General features: G+C 44.4%; 1 protein-coding gene across 3 annotated transcripts in view; it reads right to left on the bottom strand.

Annotated features, from left to right (window-relative positions):
* Positions 1-3,412: 3,412 nt before the first annotated feature.
* ZFYVE1 (zinc finger FYVE-type containing 1) overlaps positions 3,413-23,560 on the bottom strand; it is a 56,907-nt gene continuing 36,759 nt past the window's right edge. For 2 of the 3 annotated variants that reach the window (XM_049897995.1, XM_049897994.1), the window contains exons 4-11: positions 16,168-16,274; positions 13,204-13,312; positions 12,560-12,657; positions 12,352-12,469; positions 10,419-10,589; positions 9,338-9,518; positions 8,636-8,749; positions 3,413-7,053 (exon numbers count right to left, since the gene is read on the bottom strand). In XM_049897995.1, the coding sequence (XP_049753952.1) occupies positions 6,821-7,053; positions 8,636-8,749; positions 9,338-9,518; positions 10,419-10,589; positions 12,352-12,469; positions 12,560-12,657; positions 13,204-13,312; positions 16,168-16,232 (1,089 nt within the window). In that variant the 5' untranslated portion in view covers positions 16,233-16,274 and the 3' untranslated portion in view covers positions 3,413-6,820. The remainder of the gene's footprint in view (positions 7,054-8,635; positions 8,750-9,337; positions 9,519-10,418; positions 10,590-12,351; positions 12,470-12,559; positions 12,658-13,203; positions 13,313-16,167; positions 16,275-23,560) is intronic. The other variant, XM_049897993.1, reaches the window with a different exon arrangement.

Genomic DNA, 23,560 nt, shown 5'->3' on the forward strand with positions numbered 1-23,560 from the left:
CGTATATCTGATAAAGAACTTTCCACCAGATTATCTGATTTGATCCTTATGACAACCCAGGACATTTGTAGTAATATAATACTATTAGCATCAGTTTACAAATTAGGAACCAGGGCGCAGAGACATTAATTGACTTGCCTTAGATCGGAGAGCTGTTAAGTGTAGAGCTGGGACTTGCACTCAGAATACTTGAGATCACATTCTCGACCTTCATGCGTCTCCATTCTGCTGACCAAATAATTGACCTGTGTATCACAGCTGCTGCTGTGGAGAAATTGGGGGGCTTGGTGAGTATGAACATGTTACTACTAGTATTTCATGATATTTAATCACCAGGTAAATGAGTTTTTCTGGCTCTCACCGGGGCCAAGAAGCTTGTTAATAGCCAGAGTTCTCCTGTGTTTGTTTAGATTTTGTCCCTGTATCCCTGCAACCCCGACATGCTGACTTGCACGTAACAGTCCCCGAGGAAGAAAGAACAGAATTACATGGTGTACCTCTACACTTTCTCGGCAGGGTCCTTTGGATTAACTTTGCAGTGACATGCCACTCCCCAAAAGCAGTATCCACACACACAGCCTGGGCCATGACCCTAACGTTGACCCATACTTTTGTCCGCATCAGATTCTGAGCACAATAGAACATAAAAGTTCATTTCATTCTGGGATCTGCAATTTAGTCACTGCTCTTGGACATCTGAGGCAGAGCTTTTCCCACAGTTCTGCACTGGGAATTTAGCTGGAGCTGAGAGCCTGTGGCGGCTACATGGTCCAAGTCTCTCCTCAAACAGTCTGACCACTCAAGAAAGTGCAAGATAAATTCTGACATTTGTAGCCCTACCCGTACATACCTTCTTGACGCCTTTTTCCAACTGCCATAGACCAAGTTTCTTACTTAAATACAGTTGTAAAATGAAGCATTGTAGATTTCCCTTAATCTTAAAAAAAAAAAAAAAAGGTTCTTCTAAATCTCTGAACTTAGCAGCAGTTCGTTCTTGATTACCAGTTAGAAGCCTAATGTTTGGTCTAGGTTGTATGAAATGTAGCTAAACCTGGCTGAGAAGTTGTAGAATAAGCAGTGTCATAAAGGTTGATACGTTTACACAGTCTTGAAGCATTTTTCCCCTGCAGGTCTTTGGACGTTTTATACTCTTCCCCAGGTGACAGTGACGGGTGGAGAATGAGCAGGCGACGGTGGCAGCACCACTGGGCTGTTCCATATACCTCGGCTGATTGGCCCAGCATTTGCTTGAATTGGAGCTTTCTGAATACATAGATGAGAACAGTGTCACGTACCTGTTACAAAAATGCCCACAGATAAACACCTCTAACACTCCACAGTGCAGTGTACTCACCCTGTAATTCAGGTGGCCCAACATGTTCTGGAGGGCACTGGCAGCCCTTCAGTGTTCCCCAACAAAGGTCCCTAGAACTGTCCTTTGAGTGAGCCCAAGTCATCCCTCACTTGTCAACCTTAAGTCTGCCATGGTCTAAATCTTCAACGTATCTCCCAAAAATGATTTCAGCCTCAAGTTTTTTCCATTTCTCCATTTATATATGTTGGTAAAAGCCTCAGGTTCCACTCTAAGTTTGTCCCCTCTTATCTGCCATTGAGGGAGTCCTGGTGGTACAGTGGTTAAGCACTTGGCTTCCAACCAAAAGGTCAGCAGTTTGAATCCACCAGCGGCTCTGTGGGAGAAAGATGTGGCAGTCTGCTTCCGTAAAGATTCAGAGCCTAGGAAACCCGGTGGGACAGTTCCACTCTGTCCTATAGGGTTGCTATGAGTTGAAATTGACAGCAGTGTGTTTAGGTTTGGTTTGGGCCCTACCATTGCCATAAGAATAATCTTATAAGATTCCGGCTTTCCATGGCTTCCTATGCCTCAGAGTAGAATATATGGCCTTTTGTGATTTGATCATGTATACCCCTCTATTCTGTTCCCCTATCTCTGTCTCCTACCTGGGGCTCCCTGGGCACAAATGTTTCAGGTTTCTCCTGTACATACTGTTAGCTTCATCTGGGCTTCTGCTTGAGCGGTCCTCCACTGTTTCATCTGTAAAATTGCAACTTTTAAGCTTCAGCTTGAAAGACACTTCCTCCAGGAAGCTTAGCTTCCCCAGCACTTGACACAAGTAGACACTTGGATTGTTGAATGAGCAGTTTCTGCCAGCATTACTTCTTTTTGATTCTAATAACTTTAGGAAGTAGGTAACGGTACCTCCAATTTATCAAGAAGATAAAGTTCAAGAAAGTTATGATTTGCTCAGAGTCTTCCACTAATAAATCTGCTTATAAGTGGCAGAGCCTTGGCTTCATTTCAATGTGGTTTCCCGTTTTTTCCCTTAAGACTAGCTGCCTCTGTCTCCTACAGAGGACTTCTGGATTGGGTGTCCTATCTTAGCTCACGTTGCTCTGGTTGCTTCTACCCCCCACCCACTTGCAGTCCTGGCTTCATTTGAACAAAAGCAGCTGTTCGGAGAGCAAAAGGTGTTTTCTGCAGAGGCTATGATCTGAGCAAAGCCACGCAGGTACAAATGCTGCCAGTAGTCCAGTGCAGCCAGAACTGAGGGACAGGGTGACTGGGAAATCCACTTAGGCTGTTTGAATTACAGTATCTTACAGGCATCAGAGGGGGCTGTACAGGGAAGGGGCCAGCGCCTTGGAGAGAGATTAAGGCTAGAGTTAGAGATTTCCGTTTCATCAGTATAAGGGGACAGTTGAAACCATGGCAGTGGATGAAATCGCTCAGAAGTACTCTGTATTAGCACATTAACATAGACTCCACCAAGCATATGACATGCTACAAATGGTATTTTAAAGATGGCTCTGGTCACATGAACATAATACTAAATTACAGATTCTCTAACTCCATGTGGGCTTTAGGGCTCACAAGTTTGTGAGTCTCCTACGTACAGAAATAAAATTTCACTTTGTGTGAAGGGGAAAATTAAGCAGCTAGAAGGTAGACTTCAGATTTTATACAGTAACTAAAGCTAATTCCATTAATGACGACAAGAGTTATAGGCTACCATTGTGGGTTCAATCTTCTCCCCCTAAATGATGGTGGTTCTGAAACTGAAAATGCAAATGTGGTTGCAAAACTGCTGTTAGATCCAAATTTGACAATTGGAAGCTTAGCGCTTGTGTTACAGGCTGGACCAACTTGGATCTCTAAACCAGCTTCCCCGTTTCTCTTAGGTGAAAGAAAAGTATCACTGTCTGGCCATGAGAACGTCTGAGGACAACAGAAATTATTAGATGTAAAATGCAGCCCTCCCAATAGTTGTGCTTTTTTGGTACCATCAAGTTGATTTTAACTCATAATGACCCCGTGTGACAGAGAACTGCCCCATAGGGTTTTCTAGGCTATAATCTTTACCGCTGGGTGGGTTCAAACCACCAGTCTTTCAGTTAGCAGCCAAAGCACTTAACCATTGTGCCGTCAGCGGGTACCCTGATTTAAACTTTCTTCTAAAGGGGAAGATACTGACTTTATCTGGAAATGCCAAAGAATTCACAACCCATGCATGGGGAGGAAAAGGGAGGAGGCTCTGGAGTGCAATGCCAGTGCCAGTTTGAAGGTGAAGAGGGCAGACTCCCTCACTCTAGAGCCAGCCAGGCCTGCTGGACTCAACAGCTTCGCGTCTCACTTGCCAGGGAACCCTGGGCTTTGGAACCTCCCTGAACCAGCATCTTCACCCATAAAATTTGAACATTGTTCTTTACCTACCTTCCAGTGTGGTTATGAGGATTAGCCATCAACCATATAAAGCTCTTAGCACAGTCCCTGGCATATACCAGGCACATAAAAAGTGGTTCTCTTTTCCAGTTCCCAAATAAAGTAGCAGAGCTAAACCCAAGGGATATAGTAAGGATTCCACTGGGTCTCGTTGCTTAGGAGACGCTTAGTTGTCCAGCTGTAACCTCTAGTCCTCAGGGACATGTTCGACAATACATAGGAGGGATCCACTCACACGTAAGCCTTTAAACCAGAAAGTTAAAAAGCCTTTAGGTAGCTTGCACGCATACAGAGGGCACTAATCTACGCTGATAGATGTCAAGGCAGTGGTTACTCCTGTGATCTGGTCATGTTCTGTCTCGAGCTGGGTGCTGGTCAGTTAAATGGTGTTCAGTTTGAGAAAGTTAATCAAGCTAAACTGTATGTGTAATAGTTTGATGGACTTTTTTAAGCCTTTGGCTTCACCTTTCATGTAGCTTGGTTTCACTCCATATTTAGTTGGGGCTGGGATCAGATGTGAATAGAAGAAAGGAGAACCTCTTATTAATGAACACCGGGTACCCTTCCTTTCCCTAGCTGGTCTGAGGAGTGCAAGGAAGAAAATTTGGAAGATTTTTCTGCATTATTCCTATGAGAAAAAAGCCTTAAACCAGAAATGTCACTACCCACCACCAGGCAGACACGCATGCTCAGGGGAGCCCGGTGCAACGACAAATGTCCAGGTCTAAAGTGAGCCACTACCATTCACCTCTTCTCCCCAAACCCTTCCATCGTGCCCCTCTCCCAAAAATAAAGACAAGGGCGAAAAGGGATAGAGACAGGAAACAAGGATGAGGGAAAAGGAAATGAGGCAAGGAAGGGAAGGGACAAAGAGACAAGGGACAAAGACCACAGAGAATGAGGCAACAGTTAATGATGGCAGTTGAACAGACAAAGCAGGGGAGGGAAAATGGAAAGAGGAGTGCCAGATAAAGAGGGAGAAAAAAGTTGTTTTCCATGATAGACATTAGCAATAGGTATTTTCAACCCAGAAGTTAAAAATCAGGAGTAGTACCTAGTATGTTCTGTACGGAAGGATTCCACCCACAGACGGTGATAAAATAGCTGCCAGCGTGAAACCCTGGGGACCCGAGGTGCTAATCAGCTGCCGCCACCGAGCTGTGCCGCGTCCAACACCAGCCCTCTACTGGGGCCAGCGGAGGGAGCTCTGCTGTGCTGCTACCCATGCCTCCACCCCAAAACGATCCAGTCCCCCGCAGCTGGATTTGGGAAGATCGGACACACAAGCTAGAATTACAGTTAGCAAACTGATCTGGGCATACACTCTATCTAAAAGCCAGGGGAAACGGCCTGTCACGGTCAGATTAAAAATCTACCCCATTACAATGATTTTGTGGTATTGGTTAGGTTTTTTTTGTTGTTTGTTTGAAGTCATGTACTGAGGTATTTACAGGTAAGATATTATCACCCTAGAAATGTGTCTTGCATGGCTTCTGCTCTCAAAGCCACCAAGCTACCTGCTCATCAACTGGAAGGCCAGAGTGAGCAAATTCACTGATGGAATTAGAGGAGAAAGTCAGCACAGTCCATATTCAGCATGAAGATTCCTTTATAATGGCAAATTTGATAATACACAGTTCTAGAGTAGGGCCCCAATCACTGGGCCACAGAAGGCAGTAAGGGAGCAGGTCTGAGAAGGACCAACATACTGCAGGGCTCACGTCACACTGATACCCACGCCAGAGTGACCACCCACGAACCTCCCATACGCTCAGCCCACCCACCCCGTTCAGTCAAGAGCTATGTAGCTTTTAATTCTCCATTTTTGGCCATTGAAGATGAAATCCGGCATGATGACAGGATTTCAGCACGACAGTCTCTTTCCAGTCACGATAGATATGGATGTCCAATCTCTTGATGAGAAACAAAAGTTCGTTTGACTTCTCTTGCAAGGGCTGAAGAGAGAATTTTTTTCTTTATGATCTGTTGAATCATTTATATACTTAAAAAAACAAACAAAACTAACAGTCCATTCTGTGCTCTGTTTCCCTGGAAGATTTCTCACAATCACCCCTCCAATAATACCTAGAGGGGTCCTGTGTGTCTGGGAACAAAGAATTAAGGATACTTGGAAACAAGCAATAAAAGCCCTAACGCGACACCCAGAAGCGGATCGAGGGGGCTGGAGCAAAGAGGGTAGCAGGCGCTTTAATTTAAAAGCAGGGTGCCCACCATTTAGAAAAGCCTAGTGGGGGACACACAGAAGTGGTCACAAGCAGGAGCCGCTGCAGGGAAAGGCCCCTTCCTTCCGCATTCTCCCCAGGTACAGGGGATATCATATTACCTGCATTTTGACTTCTCAGGGCTGAGGACCCTACCCCTCACCCTCCACCCACCCTGGTGACCTGCACACTATGTTAGGTGGTCTCTGACTGAAACACCCTTGGGCCAAGAATTGGGATGAGCCTCCCCTGAGGGGTCATGTAGACTTCCCCTCAGGCTGTTCCAAGCAGGAAGTACCTGAGAAGCTCACTTCACCAGGCAGCTGAGAGTCATAAAGGGAAAAGGCAAGGGAAAAAAAGGCTTCTGAGACTCAGAGAGAAGAGCAAAAGGTGATTAGCAATGCAGAGACTTTGGACCTGGCTCAGCTCTGTGGGGAAGACCTGCTGCCAGTGCCAGCCTAGCCCTGTGTTGGGCACGGGCTGTGAGGAGTCTTCGCAGCCTAAGGCAGCCTGAATATACTCCAGGCTTCTTTCGTAGGTATATAAGGGTATATATATATATATATATTTATTATTTTTAAGTGAAATAACTGCAACAGATTCAGGTTCATTCCCCTTTGCTATGAGGTCCTCAGTCGCCTGCCCTGAGGGGTTCATGTCCCTGGGCCAGCCGCCAGGCTCACCCCAGCTTCACCATCTGCTCCACGCCCCTCCTCAGAGGGAAAGTGGCTCCAGGATGAACAGAGGAGAGGGCACACACCTCGACAGGTGACCAGGAAGAGGGCCTACCCCGACGAGACTTCTGTTTCTAACCCTGAGAACCTAAGGAATTGTGAAGGACTTGGAGAGGGAGCTGGGGTTAAAGGTCACCAGGCTTTTTATTGCAGTTAAAGCAGACTCGGACAGGATGGTCCCAGCCACGAGAGGGGACAGCCCGGCGGTCATGGGAGCACTCGTCACAGAAGCCTTGTCCACAGGCCCGGCAGTGGTGCTTGGAAAGCTTGATGCTGAACTCCTTCCGGCAGCTGTGGCAGTGCAGGATCTCGTGGTCAGGCACCCAGTACGCCGGCCTGGCCGCGTCCTTTACCAGACCTGCAGCAGGGTAGGAATGATGAGAGTCGGCACACACACAACCCAATGCCCTGAGTTCCACCTGGCAAGAGGCATCCTCAGATATTTCACTGGTTCTCAAACCCAACTGCACAGAGAACGGCCAAGGAGCTTTGAAAAGAAATACACATGCCCAGCTTTCATCTCATGCCATCCAGATCAGAAGCATCGGGGCTGGGCCCAGGCATTGATATTTATGTATCTACCAAGCTCTCCAGGTGATCCGCAAGTACTGCTGCATTAAAAGCCACTGGATTCAGACGTACCTTCATTCAAAACCCAGTTCCACTCAGCACGAGTTAATTAGCAGCTATATGACTAAGAGAGGTTACTTCACTTCTGAGGGACCTGGCTTACTCACCTTTAACAACCCAACTTCAAGAGCTCTTACGAGGATTACAAGAAATGCCATGTGTACTACACTGTAATCGGGCCTGACACCTGGGAAGTGCTCAGGAAGTAAGTGCTGCACTTGGCGAGCAGCAACTGGCAGGCTATCTGTGCCAAGGGCAGCCCCTGCCCTTCCCAGTTACCCGAGGGTAGCTGCGGCCTGAGCTTCAAGCCTGGGCAAATCCATCTGTTCCTATACCCTTAAGTCTAAAGCTCATCATCTGCTCATTTTGTGAGCCACAAGGACTACATTGGCTCTAAGCAGTTTTCACCACCACCTATGCAGGAGTCTGCATGTCTCCCCTACAAAGGGCCAAATTACCCCAGGTTTGGCCAACCCTGCCCAAGTCCTTCATATACTCCCCATCCCCACATCCTAGTTGCAATTACCCCCTCACCATCCAGAGCTGAGTAGCTATCTTAAATCCTAAATAATAGCTTGGCTGGTGTGGCAAATGAAAGATAGTCACAAATTCTTTTGACACTGCTCCATTGAGAAGAGGGGTGTGTGTCCCCTTCTTTGAATCCAGACAGGCTTGGTCACTGCAATAGACTAGAGAAGTGACTCTGTGCCAGTTTCTGGCCCAAGCCTTAAGAGACTGACCACTCCAACTTCCTGTCTCTTAGAACATTACCTCTTGGGCCACCGTGTAAGAAGTCCAACTGCCATAGGACAGACCATGTGAGCGAGGCCCCGAGAGTCTGTGGAGAGGGGAGGGGCTCTACTGAGTCCACTCTTTCAGCCGACCTGGCCAAAGTACCCAGGATGTAAGTGAGGCCAGCTTGGGCCCTCAAGATCAGTCCAGCTGTCATACTAAAATATCATGTAGCAACTCCAGGCAATGCCATTTGGGGCAGAATAAATTATTCCTTTCCCCAAACTATTACATTCCCTATCCTTTCTTAACTACCGGAGACATGATAAAATGGTTGTTTTAAGCTTCTGCATTTTAGGTAGTATGTTACAGAACAATAGCTGGTATAATAGGATGGTCTCTAGGAATCAACATGAAACCACCAAGGTATTCAGCAGAAGCAAGTGCACATTTTTAATTGATTCCTTGCTGTCCATTTCAATTTAGGTCAACAAGCCTCTGACGGAATGATAACCCAGGGAATTCCAAAACCCCCCACCCCATATGCACTATACCAAGAGGAGCACTGCAAGGCCCACCTAGTGGTATGTCAATGGCTGTCACCACAGCTCCCAGAGTGTTCTGCACGGCTTCGCCCACCTTCCGAGCAATCAGTGTTCCACCTTCATCGTCTGCCTGTGCCTCAGCAACATCTGTGGACAAATGAGAAAGAAAAAGCCATCACCACTTAATCAGCTCCCACTAGAAACAAAAACTCCAAGAGCAACCAGCAGAGCGCTTCTGGCTCTTCTCCCAGGGTACTGATGTGCCGTCGCGCACATGACTGCAAGGGTATGGGCCGTGGGTCAGGTCGGCCTAGACTCCAAAATTAGATGACATCTGTTAGTCTTTTACCTGCAACCCACTAGACCTATTTCATAAAAGTCCTGGAAGCACTGATGAGAACCTTCTCCAGGGAGAAGACTCACTTGGAGCTATCTCTGGTAAACATTGTTACCTTTTCAGAACTCAAATGCTATGTGTTTGTTTCCGTCCCTCAGAAGCACTTCTGCAGCTTTCAGTGCAGGACAAGTTCAAACTCCCTGAGAAAAAAACCCACAACACTCTTTTTAACAAAGAGCTTAGAGAATGACTGGCCAAGGCCAGGGAAGCAATTGCTCTCAGATAATAATGTGGTTAGGAACAGGGGTGGGGAAATTGGGAGTCCAGTTCCCAATGCCCAGTACCAAGGAGAGAGGCTCTCCCCACACCCCCCTCATACCTCACAGGCCCCATGTTACCTAAATGGACATTCCTGGCTTCGTAGCAGTTGTCACACACACGCACAGGCGCAGGGCCCCAGCCTCGCTCGGGCACTGGCCGGGTCTTGGATGAACAGCTGTCACAGAAGCCCTCCCCACAGGCCCGGCAGTGGTGCTTCGTGTCATTATCTTTAAATGATGTCGCACACTTGTTGCAGCTCTGTTCCAACCCCAAGACAAAATAGAGGCAGGTTATCATTCTTGTCTGCTCAGCTGAGAAAGTTAACAAGACCCGGGGGGCAAGACCATGGGACCATCCTGGACTGCAGAACCCCAACAAGCCAAACAGAGGGGACCTACGACCTCCAGAAACATGCAATGCCCCCACAGAAGCACACCTGTGATTATCATTTTTTTCCTATAAGTGCCCAGACAGGCACCTCGAATTTGTTCTTAAGGACTGGCTGAGTCACAGGGTTCCTCGAAGAGACTGTGCTAATTCTAGCCAAAACAGCAACGAGAATTCATTTCTTACATGGCTTCTTAAAAGAGCCACTGAGAAGCTGGAGTAACTCCCCCTGAAGGAGTTACCAGCTGGAGGCCGGTATTCCAGTGTGAAACACCTAGAAACTAAGGGAGGTAGGTTTTAGCTCAATAAGGAGAAAAACTTTCCAGTAATAACAGTTATCTAAGAGTGAAAAAGGAGCCTGCTGAGGAGCAAGTTTCTCATCACAAAGTGTTTCTGTGTTCGGACCAAAGCTGGGTGCTCCTTTGCTGAGGCTACTGTAGAGAAGATTTATGTATCAGGCCACAGACAAGCCTAAATGACCTCTAAAGGTCTCTTTTCCTCCATGAGGCCTCATGGCCTTGGACATCTGACCAATATCCATCAGCTCTCACAGCAAACTAAAACCCACCACAACAAAATCACACAAAGGGAAATCAGTAGGCACAGAGGAAACTGGCTGCCTTAATGCATCCCACCCCTCCCATTAACCTGGAAGCCAATTTTACTGGGGAAAATTCTCCTCCCTCACAGAACAAGGGTAGCACCAGGACAAAGCAGCACAAGCAGGGAGGGCCGCACCAAGGATGTCAGGGGCACCCTGCCATACCATACCAAAATCTGGGAGTTGGGTTTCCAATAGGCAGGGGCAATCTGGTCTGTCAGCCAAGAAGTCACAGCCTTGGTGGGCCCGATGCTAAGCTCGGACACTGACTGAGCCATGAAGTTCATCCCGTCCAACAGGCGCTGTGCGGCATTATTGTTGTCCTTCAGAAATGCATCGGTCTGAAATTAAAACGCTCTGAGTGAAGGGAGTGAAAGGAAGGAGGGCGGGAGGTCCTAGTGAGTTGCACACTCACCACAGCTGACTCAGAACCACAAACCCCCTGGCCAAGAAGACTAGGGACGGAGCAGAAATTCCTCTGGCTTCCAGGTAGTATCACCCTGCCAGTCATTGCTGATTTATTCCCTTTAGAGGTGACTATAAGTCTTCGAGCACAACTATTCAATTCAGGAATTACTTTGCCCATGAAGTAAAATATATGATACAGGAAATACCCATGTAAAGACGGTACCTCCTCCAGGAAACCCAGTACTCCAGGCTGGGTTAGGAGTCCTTCCTCTCAGTTCCTCTAATATGCAAATATCTCCAGGAATCCTGTTTCCACTGAGTAAGTGCAATATCTATTTAGGTATCTGACTCCCCACTAGACTGTGAACTCTCAGAGAACAATAATCTATTTTCGTAAAGTCTTTAGTTCAGCTCTGGGCACACAGTACTCGATATCAGGTGAGATAATGAATGAATGAATGCATGCACAGGTGGCAAGGGAGGAGTCTATATTCCTCTAATCCCAAGTACTCTGAGGAAAGCAGCCTAAATGTAAACTAGGGAATTACTGTTACCATAAATATGATAACTTACAGAGAAAATAACACTGATCAAAAAATAACAGGTATCGATCACAAAAGCCTAGTGAGAAAGTTACACTAGTTCAAAGCCACATTAAATCCGTAGGACAGGATGGCCCTGGGCCATCATGCCAAGAGGGTGGGCTCCAGAAATGAGATCACACTGCAGTGACAAACTTCTGTAAGCCTGGGTATTCAACTGCAAAGAAGAGGAATAAATAACATTAAGAAATCTTCAGCTTTACAGTACCCATAAGGCCCAAGAAGGCTCAGAGTAAAGGTGGGTGGGTCTGCAAGTCGGCCTGTTAAGCTGACCAGTGGCTTTAGGATCACCCAGCAAGGGGAATAACACAGTAACTTCCTCAGAGAAAACTGCTTGTCTTTTTTCCGTGAGGAGAATAGGTTTTGGATTTGTTGTGATTTATGGATAATCCCAAATGTAAACAGTGGTTTAATTCAGAATGTAGGCACCGAATCACTGCCTCATAAGCAGATTTGTTTTTATGACATCTGGGATTCAAAAGTCTAATTAAAAAATAGTAATGGGTTACAGTAAGCCTACTTCTTTGAATATACTTTAAGAAAATTTCCCACAACAAATAAAAGGCCTGCTTACATGAAGATGGTCACTGTTGCACTTTCTTTGATATAAGAAATTACATAGAATATAAATGTCCAAAAAGAAAGGAATGGGAGTCAAACTATAGCACTGTAACATTAAAAAAAAAAACATTGCCATTGAGTCGATTCTGACTCATAGCGAGCGACCCTATAGATAGAATATTAGACCATCACTAAAACTAAGAATCGTGAAAAGTGGAAGCAACGTGGAAAGAAAACACACATGTAAATTATAATTGCATCTATAAAAATACATGTGAATATGGAAAATGAGTAAGGAGAACATGGAAAAATGAAGTTTTATTTGCCAATGCAGTAAAACTATTTTAAAGCTGTGCTTCTTTTATGCAAGAAGAACTGAAAGTAATTACAGGTCTAAAACAAAGATATGCCTTCCCAAACCACTAATAAATTGAAATTCATAGTTAACTTTAATTCTAAACAAGCTCCACTTTTCCACATACATAAATAACGGAGAGACAGAAAAGAAAGAAGTAAATAAAACAGTTCTTACTCCAGGCCACACATGCACGATCTCTGTCCGCACCACTGTGTCCACAGGGTCCTGGTTCCCAAACCAGTACTGCCGACTCCGATACACCACACCACAGTTAGGACATTCGATCACATACCTACAAGAAAGGCAAATAAACACTGTCAGCCAGCCAGTAACTGGGGAGACAAACACACCCAAAACCTTTAGCCACATCAGTTAAACTTACCCAGACCAGGCATATTTTGCGAGACCCATCCAGGGGGAGTCGGTAGAAGCAGATGTTTTGGGCACTACGCTGACTTCCTTGCCTCTCTCATAGCAGGCCTGAAACATGGAGCACTCTGCGAGCTTCTTAGACGCACACCAGGCCCCAGGGCCTCTGCATAGCCTCTGTTCCGCCCCCCACCCTGCAAACCACACCAGCTGAGGGTTTACAGGTCCCAAGTGTAGCACATCAAGACAAAGTCTCTAAAGAAGCCAGTGTCCTGAATGTCAATCTACTGAGTGTGTGCCCATCCCGGGCCCAAAACCTGGGCCCTAAATTATATACCTGTCATAGACGGGAGAAATCAATCAAAACTAGTTTCCTGAAGAGCACTTCTGCCCTTAAGAAGAATGAACAGTCAGTGTACATGACCCTTACATAAAAACTCAGCAGAATGAGGAGAAAATAAGCTTTAAAATATTATAAACAAAGGGGCCCCGGCAACAAAGACATTAGAGTTCTTTTGGTTAGAGAGGAAGTTCCAGAGAGTTCAAGTTGAACATCACATACTTTGGGATACAGGAAATGGCAGCTGCAAACCAGTCTTTCCAAAAGGAGAGACCAGCAAGCCAGTCACTGGAGCAGGGAGAGACGGAAGCACTCACCTTGCAGGTGTAAACTCGGTTGTCATACTGGTGGGAGTATCTGCAGCGGCTCTTGGCTTCATGAGGCACTCCTTCCTTCCCATGGTTCATGCTGTTCTTACACCCAGCCCTGAGAGAAGTCGAAAAGCTAACAGTGAGGCAGTTAAAGGAGCCAATGCCACTGACGCAGGAGAGTCTGACCTTGAGCCAGGCACAGGGCTGAAATCAGACCTTGGTTATTAATGGGGCCCTAGATGCTGAGCACAGAGAGTGCCGGTTCATCTCGGAAACCCACGTGCCTGTCTGCTTCCCTTGCAATCAGCAGCACTAGAGGCAGGGCAACTATTACCCTGTACGAAGAGAAAGGGCAAAAGGAAAAATCTCTTCCTGCAAAAACTACCTGGCACTCTTAAGCCACTCTCTGCAGAAATGGAGGAGCCAGAAGACACCAACGACTTGACAAGACACGAAACCAAAAACCTAAATAGGAATGAAATGGCAAGTTTCACCAGAACAGGCTGCCAAAATGCAAATAAAAAACCAACCTCAAAAATTTGGCAATGCATTAAGGGCAGGCTTAAGCTGAACAAGAAAACTTTCCAAACGAACAGTGAGCTCTGCTATCCTGACAACTCAAAAACACAGATTAGGGTTTTAGAAGTTCGCTACAATAAAGGGAAAGTTCTCGCAACCCCGATGAGGCTCAGTTAGAATGGAAAAGCAGTGATCCAACAGAGCCTAAGCCGTTCATGCTTGGGCTCATGGGTTGAGCAAAAAAGGGAAGGTCAAGTCACACTGGCAACTCACATCCCTTACCCCTTTCCAAGCTCAACTCTCCAAGATAATCCTTGGCTCTCCCTAGCCCAGATGGCATAATCTGAGAGCCAAGTCCTTTTTACCAAGCTGGGAGGCGGTTCAGTACCCAGCAGGTGACCTACAGCTTCAACATCAAAAGGCCACTCAAAACAAGAATAGGCTTCCCCCTCTAGATGCGCAAAGGCGGAGGACACAGGCAGTGGTCCTGAAGGGAGCAAAGACAACTCGGTAGTGAAGAGGTTTTTGGTTTTTTAGGCTTTTTTGTTTTTTGGGGGGTGGCATCACAGGACACCAAAACTGCCGTCTGACCTTGACACACTGTGTTTACACTCTTGGGGTCTATAAGTCACCAGACTGATTTAATAGCCATCCACTGCTCAGGCAAGGTTTGAACTCAGGCGGTCCTCAAAGTGTGGTCCCCAACCAGCAATATTAGCATCACCTGGGAACTTACTAGATACGCTAATTCTCAGGCCCTACCTCAGACCTTCTATTCAGAAACTCTGGGGGTGGGACCCAGCAATCTGTTTTAACTAGCCCTGCAGGTTTTTCTGGTGTATGCTAACATCTGAGAACCACTGCTCTAGTCCCTTGGAACACGAGGTGTGATCCACAGACCAGCAGCATAGGCATCATCTGGGAGCCTGTTAGAAATGCAGAATCTCAGGCCCTACCCTGACCTGCTGATTCAGAATCTGCATTTTAGCAAAATCCCAATGGAGATACAAATTACTGTTTGAAAAGCACTGCTCTAACTCAATGTTCTCAGCCCCAGGCTGCCTATTAGAAATATCTGAGGAATCTTTTAAAAACACTGATGCTCAGACCCAAACGCAGACTCATTCAATTAGAATCCTTGGAGGTGGGGCCCAGGCCTCAGTAATTTTGAAAGCTCCCTGGATAATTCTAATGTGCTCTAATTATGTGTCCTAATACCGAAAAGAACCACAGTGCTTTGCCCACACTGGGCACTCAAATATTAGTTGAAAAAAAGGAATGACTATGAATAAACAATTGAAAACCCCTGTAGATTAAACCTTAAACCAAATATATCCCCTGAAGTCTTCTTAAAACCAAACAATAGTTGAGCTTAACTAGTAAAGAATGTTTGCCTTGAGCATTATGCTCTTTTTTTTTAAACAGAACAAGTCATTTGACTCATTATTCAAAAAGCTTTATTTTTTTTTAAGTTAGCTTTCTGACTCTGCTTGTCCCTTCAACACTTTCACAACGATCTTCTGCTCCTCAACAAGGGAAGCACGCTTGATCCTGTCACGAACACATTTAGCACATACAGAACCATCATCTACCCTACTGATACGTTTTTTTGTTTTGGACAGCCTCATCTCATGAGAACTGTAGGACTCACAGCATGAACCTCTCAAAGTCGAACTGGGCACTCATCACATGCAGATTCTGGTGCTTTACCAACCTTCTTGGTATAAACGTAAACAATTCTACTACCAGGGGTTCAGGACAGCCTAGTTTTGTTAGAGGATGTGTTGTAGGACAGCCTACAGTGGTAGATCTGACACCGGTCCGTTCTGAATGCTTCTAGACAGTGTCCCCAAAAGAGCAGCATTAGGCTCTTTTAAGAACTATCTATATGGGATCAAACTGACAACAGCAACTCCAAAGATTAGATAGGAATCTTAGGGGGCAGGGCGTTTATGTTCGTGGGGGAAGAACAGCTCAGAAAGGAGGATGAGAATGGTTGAACAACTCAAAGAATGTAACCAATGTCACTGAATTATACATATGGAAACTGACAAATTGATGTCTGATTTGTTGTGTATATTCTTAACAAGAAAAAATAAAAAAAGCCCCAGTAGAAGAAACACAGAAAAGGAGCCAGCCCAAAAATTTCTGCCATAAAAACAGCCCAAACCAGAAGCCAGTCAATTTCACATCTCAACCAAGTTGGAGTTTTCAGGGGATTCCTCATAACCATGTGTCTTCTAAGGCCTTGCTACTCAGTGTGGCCCTTGTACCATCAGTGTCACCTGGGATTTTGTTAGAAATGCACTACCTCAGTCCTCACCCTGCATGGTTTCAACCAGAATCTGCAGTCTAACCAGACCCTAGGTGATCTACATGCACGTTAAAGTCTGAGAAGCACCACTCTACGCCCCGTTTCCCAAAGAAGGGGAGATGGCAGGCCTCACTTACCCACAGCTGAGGCACAGGGAGGAGCAGGTGAAGTACTCATCCGGGAAAAAGGAGCTGTGCGCCATCTGGTCATCAGGGATCTCACCGCTAAAGCGGTCGCTCAATGCCTGCCAGAGAGGGAAGGCAACACATGAAGGCACTCAGCAGAGGGCCCTGTGCTCTGGCCCTTCCACTGCTTGCATAATTCTCACAGGCTCCACCACTGGAAGAGGGAAACCCATGCCATGCGCCAACCCTCACCAGAGGAAATCTCCGAAAAGAACCCACCCATTTCCCAAGAAGTTGGAAGTAAGCAAAGCAAGTTACTGTTCTGTCCTAATTACCCTGGACATTATAAACCCTTCACATACTTAATTTTTTATCAAACTTATTGACTAATGCCCACGTCATCTTTGTGAAGCTAGTACCAAGAAACTGAACCTCGAGGTGGCTTGTCTGGAAGTCATGAGTAGCACTGAGAAGTGAGCTGGGAGCTTCCCAGGCTCCTAGCCCACTTCTAACCACAGGTGCTGTTTTGGAGTTAACTAGGCCACAGAAGATCTTTACTAACTTCTGCAGTCTGCAATTAATGAAACACGCAATCAAGGGGCACTGATAATAACTGGTGATTGGAATACAAAGTTGGAAACAAAGTAGTTGAAAGATACGGCCTTGGTGACAGATATAATGTAGGAGATCACATAATAAAATTTTGCAAGACCAATGACTTATTAATTGGAAATACCTTTTTTCAACAAAATAAACGGCGACTATACATGTGGACCTCACCAGATAGAATACACAAGAATCAAATTAACAATGGAAAGAGACAATGGAGAAGCTCAATATCATCTGTCAGAACAAGGCCAGGGGCCAAATGCAGAACAGACCATCAATTGCTCATATGCAAGCTCACACTGAAGCTGAAGAAAATTAAAACAAGTCCAGGAGAGCCAAAGTCGACCTTGGGTATAACCCACCTGAATTTAGAGACCATCTCAAGAATACAATTGACGCACTGAACACTAATCACTCAAGACCAGATGAGTTGTGGGATGACATCAAGGACATTACACATGAAGAAAGCAAAAGGTCATTAAAAAGATAGAAAAAAAAAAAAAAAGACCAAAATCAATGTCAGAAGGGACAATGAAACTTGCCCTTGAACAGAGTAACTAAAGGAAAAGGAAGATATAATGAAGTAGAAGAGCTGAACAGAAGATTTCAAAGGGCAGCTCGAGAAGACAAAGTATTATAACGAAATGTGCAAAGATCTGGAGTTAGAAAACCTAAAGGAAAGAATACACTCTGCATTTCTTAAGCTGAAAGAACTGAAGAATAAATTCAAGCCTCAAGTTGCAATACTGAAGGAGTCAATGGACAAAATATTGATGCAGGAAGCATCAAAAGATGAGGGAAAGAATACAGAGTCACCGTACTAAAAAGAACTGGCCAACATTCAACCATTTCAGGAGGCAGCATATGATCAAGAACCAATGGTACTAAGGGAAGAAGTCCAAGCTGCACTGAAGGAAATGACGAAAAACAAGGCTCCAGGAACTGACAGAATACCAACTCAGATGTTTCAACAAACAAATACAATGCTGGAAGCACTCACTTGTCTATGTCAAGAAATTTGGAAGACAGCAACCTGGCCAACTGACTGGAAGAGATCCGTATTTCTGCCCATTCCAAAGAAAGGTGATCCAATCAGAATGTGGAAATTATTGAACAATATCACATGGAAGTAAAATTATGCTAAAGATAATTCAAAAGCAGTTGCAGCAGTATATCAACAGGAAACTGCCAGAAATTCAAGCTGGATTCAGAAGAGGACGTGAAACGAAGGATATCACTGATGTCAGATGCATCCTGGCTGAAAGTAGAGAACATAAGAAAGATGTTTACCTGTGTTTTATTGACTATGCAAGGCATTCAACTGTGTGAAGCATAACAAATTACAGATAACATTGTGAAGAAGGAGAATTCCAAAACACTTAATTGCACTCATGAGGAACCTATACATAGACCAAGAGGCAGTCTTTCAAGTTTCCTGAATAAACCGAATGCTTCGAAGGCTAGAGTAGCAGGGGCAGGGGTTTGGGGACCATGGTTTCAGGGGACAGCTGGGTCAATTGGCATAATAAAATCTATTAAGAAGATATTCTGCATCCCACTTTGGTGAGTGGCATCTGGAGTCTTAAACGCTAATGAGTGGCCATCTAAAGCACAATAAAAATAAGATTAAAAAAAAAAAAAAAGGCAGTCTTTCAAATAGCACACGGGGTTACTGCGTGGTTTAAAATAAGGAAAGGTGTGTGTCAGGGTCGTGTTTGTTCACCACACTTAATCTGTATGCTGAGCAAACAATCCAAGAAGCTGGACTACACGAAGAAGGACGAACCATCAGGACTGGAGGAAGACTCACTAACAACCTACAATATGCAGATGACACAACCTTGCTTGCTGAAAGTGAAGAGGACTTGGAGCACCTACTGACGAAGATCAAAGATTACAGTCTTTGGTATATATTACACCTCAATATAAAGAAAACAAGAATCCTCAAAACAGGACCAATAAGCAACATCATGAAAAATGGAGAAAATACTGAAGTGGTCAAGGATTTCATTTACTTGGATCCACGATCAATGCCCATGGAAGCAGCAGTCAGGAATCAAATGACATATTGCACTGGGCAAATCTGCTGCAAAAAAAAGTCTTAGAAGTGCTAAAAAGCAAAGATGTCACTTTTTTTTTTTTTTTTAAAGACTAAGGTGCACCTGACCCAAGCCATGATATTTTCAATTGCCTCATATGCATGCAAAAGCTGGACGATGAATACCAAAGACCAAAGAAGAATTGACGCCTTTGAATTATGGTGCCGGCAAACAATACTGGCTACACCATGGACTGCCAGAAGAACAAACAAATCTGTCTTGGAAGAAGTACAGCCAGAATGCTCTACAGAAGTGAGGATTCTGAGACTTCGTCTCAGGTACTCTGGACACGTTATCAGGAAAGACCAGTCCCTAGAGAAGGACATCATGCTTTGTAGAGGGTCAGTGAAATAGAGGAAGACCCTCAATGAGATGGATTGACACAGTGGCTGCAACAATGGGCTCAAACATGGCAAAGATTGTGAGGATAGCGCAGGACCAGTCAGTATTTCTTTCTTTGGTACATATGGTCACTATGAGTCAGAATAGACTGCATAGCACCTAACGACAACAGGCCACAGAACTATCTCAATGTAATGAAAACATCAACAGCCAAACGCCAAGGAAGAATTATCATAGTGTTTAGCAGCCTTTTATCAACTCTACTAACCTAAAAGACAGCAAATGGCCAAAATAAATGCCTAGAAAAAAGATAACATGTTTGTCAAAGAAAACTGAACAATTTATGTTGAAAGGTGGCTTTCATTTCTAACCCTCTGTTTTCACTCATTACTTGATATTACAAGTAGTCTTCGTTGTTGTTGTTAGACGCTGTCGAGTCAGTTCCGACTCACAGTGACCCCATGCACGACAGAATGAAACACCGCCGCCCGGTCCTGCGCCATCCTCACAATCACTGTTATGCTTGAGCCCATTGTTGCAGCCACTGTGTCAATCCATCTCATTGAGGGTCTTCCTCTTTTCCGCTGACACTGTACTTTACCAAGCATGATGAAAAGAATTAGCCAGTGAAAACTTTATGAGTAGCCACAAAAAAGTAGTCTTCAGGGCTAATACTTCCCTCGAAGCTTTTGTCATATGCAGTGGAAAAAGTTATATGAATTAAAGAAAAATGAGCTTTCCAAGCTTTAAAGTTCATTAAATGCACACAGTTCCAAGCGTCTAACATGCAATCTCCCCAGCCTGGGGCAGCCAAACACCATTCAGGGAAGAGACGGTGCTGTAACCTAAAATAATGGGACAACATGTTACTTCCCTGCGTAAGAGGACAAGAGCAATTTTAAGATGAGATTTGGGAAAAGGACAGATTAGGTTTTAAATTACGGTTCTCATGCTCTGAGGACAGCTTCACTTAATGAGGGCTTGTTAAGGTTTCTTTTCTTATTTTCAATGAAATATTAACTGGATAGGAACATGTGATGACAGTGTTGCATCAGGTCAGCCTTCTGCAGCGATGGCAGACCAAGTTGCAACCCTTGGCTTAGCCCAATAAAAGAAATGATTCTACAAACAATAATGTATAATATTGATGGACCACTGGTCTTCTATTCATTTTTCTACTCAGTTGCTTGTCTTTTTCTTACTGATTTTTATAGTTACTTATTTATTCCAAATGCTATTCCTTTGATTTTATACATTGTGAATTATAATTCTCCCAAACTGTGGCTTGATTTTTCACTTTCTTTACAGTGTTTTAATAAACTGAAGTTCTTCATTTTAACATACTTGTATTAGTCTTTTTCTTTTAGGATTAGAACTTTTTGTATCTTAATAAATCTTCTATACCCAAACTAATAATAATTTATAATAATAATGCATATAAATCCTGTCCTCCTTGGAGGTAATTTTGTAAAGAGAAAGTTAGTGAAAACACTAAGATTCTGAGAGAGAGACCACGAGTGACTATACATATGAGTAGAACCAAAAAAACCAAACCAAACCCAGTGCCGTCGAGTTGATTCCGACTTATAGTGCCCCTATAGGACACAGTAGAACCGCCCCACAGAGTTTCCAAGGAGCGCCTCGTGGATTTGAACTGCCAACCCTTTGGTTAGCAGCCGTAGCACTTAAACACTATGCCACGTATTAGAGAATAAATGAGAAGCAGGGCAGATGGAATGACATACTGGCTTACACTGTCTTCCACTCTCCCATCTGCTTCTAAATGTGACCCTCAGGGGCTTTTTGGTCTCACCTCTTCCACAAAGCCCTCCTAACCATTCCAGACCACACCACTCTCTGCCTTCTCTGAAATCTTGTTGTGCTCATTACCTGAACTAGGTATTGCATAACTAAGCAATGACGCAAAGCTATGGGCCTGAGGTATGTGTATTTTACCTCCCGGACTAGATTATAAGTGTGGTGAGAGAAGTTTCCAACCTTTGTATCCTCCTTCAAATCCTAGCAAAGGTCCTAACAGGTGCTCAACTAGGACCTTTGCAATAAAGTGCCCCAGCAAAACCCTCCTCTTCTCATCCTGGCCCTGCCCCAGGACTCGTCCCCTTCCTATAGGCCTGTTCAAATTTAGGGCTAAGTACTCCCTAATTGGCCAAATTGCTCACAAAGGCTTGTTGTGTTTCCCAGACAGATGGGTGTATGACTCTGGGAATACCTGGTAGGAAAATAGAGCATATCTTCCTAATGTATGAATTTACTGAAAGATATGGGGGGAAATGATTTTTATAAAAAAAATACAGATATCTCATGAAACTAAATGGAAATTTTGCACAAAGTTTGCAGTTTCGTGCTCTCTGTGCCTCTATTTCCTTATCTATAAAACGGGAGTACTAGCAGTACCTTCCTCAATAGTTGTCTTGATAGATTGCATTGTGAGGATCCAATGAGGAAACCCATGTAGAGCACTTTGCGTAGACTGGGAGCTCAGAAAATGTCATTTGCCATTATTATCATTTTTATTTTACTTTTAATGCTGAGAACTGTCTTATTTTTCTCTTCAGACACCTTCGCGACCTAATCCAGGTATGCAGGGGAGATAAGAACCTCTCTCCTTTCCACTACAATTCATTCGTCTTCATGGATTCTCGGATTTGTGGGTAAAGATTTAGCTGCAAGAAGATACGTATGTATTTTGCACTCACCAGGATGACTATTACTTAAAAAAAACAACAACAACAGAATATAAGTGTTGGCAAAGATGTCGAGAAATTGAAACTCCTGTCCATTGCTTGTGGGAATATAAAATGGTACAGGCACTGTGGAAAACGGTTTAGCACTTCCTCAAAAAGTTAAACATAGAATTACCATAAAAACCAAACCAAACCAAACCCAGGGCTGTCAAGTCGATTCCTACTCATAGCGACCCTATAGGATAGAGTAGAACTACCCCATAGAGTTTCCAAGGAGCGCCTGGCATTCGAACAGCCGATCCTTTGGTTAGCAGCCGTAGCACTTAACCACTGTGCCACCAGGGTTACCATATGACCCAGCAATTCTATTTCCAGGTATATACTCAAAAGAATTGAAAACAGAAACACAAACAGATACCTGCACACCAATGTTTGCTGCAGCCTTATTCACTACAGCCAGAAGGTGGAAACGCTCAAGTGTCCATCAAGAGATGACTGGATAAACAAAATGTGGTTTATCCCTATAATGGAGTATTATTTGGCCATAAAGAGAAATGAAGTTTTGGTACATGCTACAACATGGATGAACCGTGAAAACATTATGCTAAGTGAAATAAGCCAGACACAAAGGGACAAATAATAAAATATTCTATGATCCCACTTATATGAAGTAGTTACGGGAAAAAAAAAACACTAAACCCGTTGCCACGGAGTTGACTCTGACTCATAGATACCCCGTAAGACAGAGAAGAACTGCCCTATGGGGTTTTCAAGGCTATAGATCTTTATGGAAGCAGACTGCCACATCTTTCCCCTGCAGAGCGGCTTGTGGATTTGAACCACAGACCTTTCAGTTAACAGCTGCGTGCTTAACCACTGTGCTACCAGGGCTCCTCATGAGATATCTAGAATAGGCAAATTCATAGAGACGGAAAGTAGATTAGTAGTTACCATGGGTTCGGGGGGAGGGAGGAAAGGGAAGTTAATGCTTAATGGGTACAGAGTTTCTGTTTGAGGTGATGAGAAAGCTTCTGGAAACAAATCATGGTGATGGTTGCACAACACTGTCAATATAATTAATGCCACTGAATTTACACTTAAAAATGATTAAAATGGCAAACTATATGTTATATACGTGCTGTTGTTTGGTGCCGTCGAGTCGCTTCTGACTCATAGCAACCCTATGTACAACAGTACAAAACACTGCCTGGTCTTGAGCCATCCTCATAATCGTTATTATGCCTGAGCCCATTGTTGCAACCCATCTCCCAGTCCTGCACCATCCTCAACAATCACTGTTATGCTTGAACCCATTGTTGCAGCCACTATGTCAATCTATCTCATTGAGGGTCTTCGTCTTTTTCACTGACCCTCAACTTTACCAAGCATGATGTCCTCCTCCAGGGACTGATTCCTCCTGGTAACATATCCAAAGTATGTGAGACGTAGTCTTCACTGTCCTTGCTTCTAAGGAGCATTCTGGTTGTACGTCTTCCAAGATGGATTTGTTTGTTCTTTTGGCAGTCCATGGTATATTCAATATTCTTCACCAAAACCACAATTCAAAGGTGTCAATTCTTCTTTGGTCTTCCTACTCATTGTCCAGCTTTCACATGCATATGAGGCAACTAAAAACATCATGGTTTGGGT

Source organism: Elephas maximus, chromosome 10 (assembly GCF_024166365.1).
Source record: "Elephas maximus indicus isolate mEleMax1 chromosome 10, mEleMax1 primary haplotype, whole genome shotgun sequence".
NCBI lineage: Eukaryota > Metazoa > Chordata > Mammalia > Proboscidea > Elephantidae > Elephas > Elephas maximus.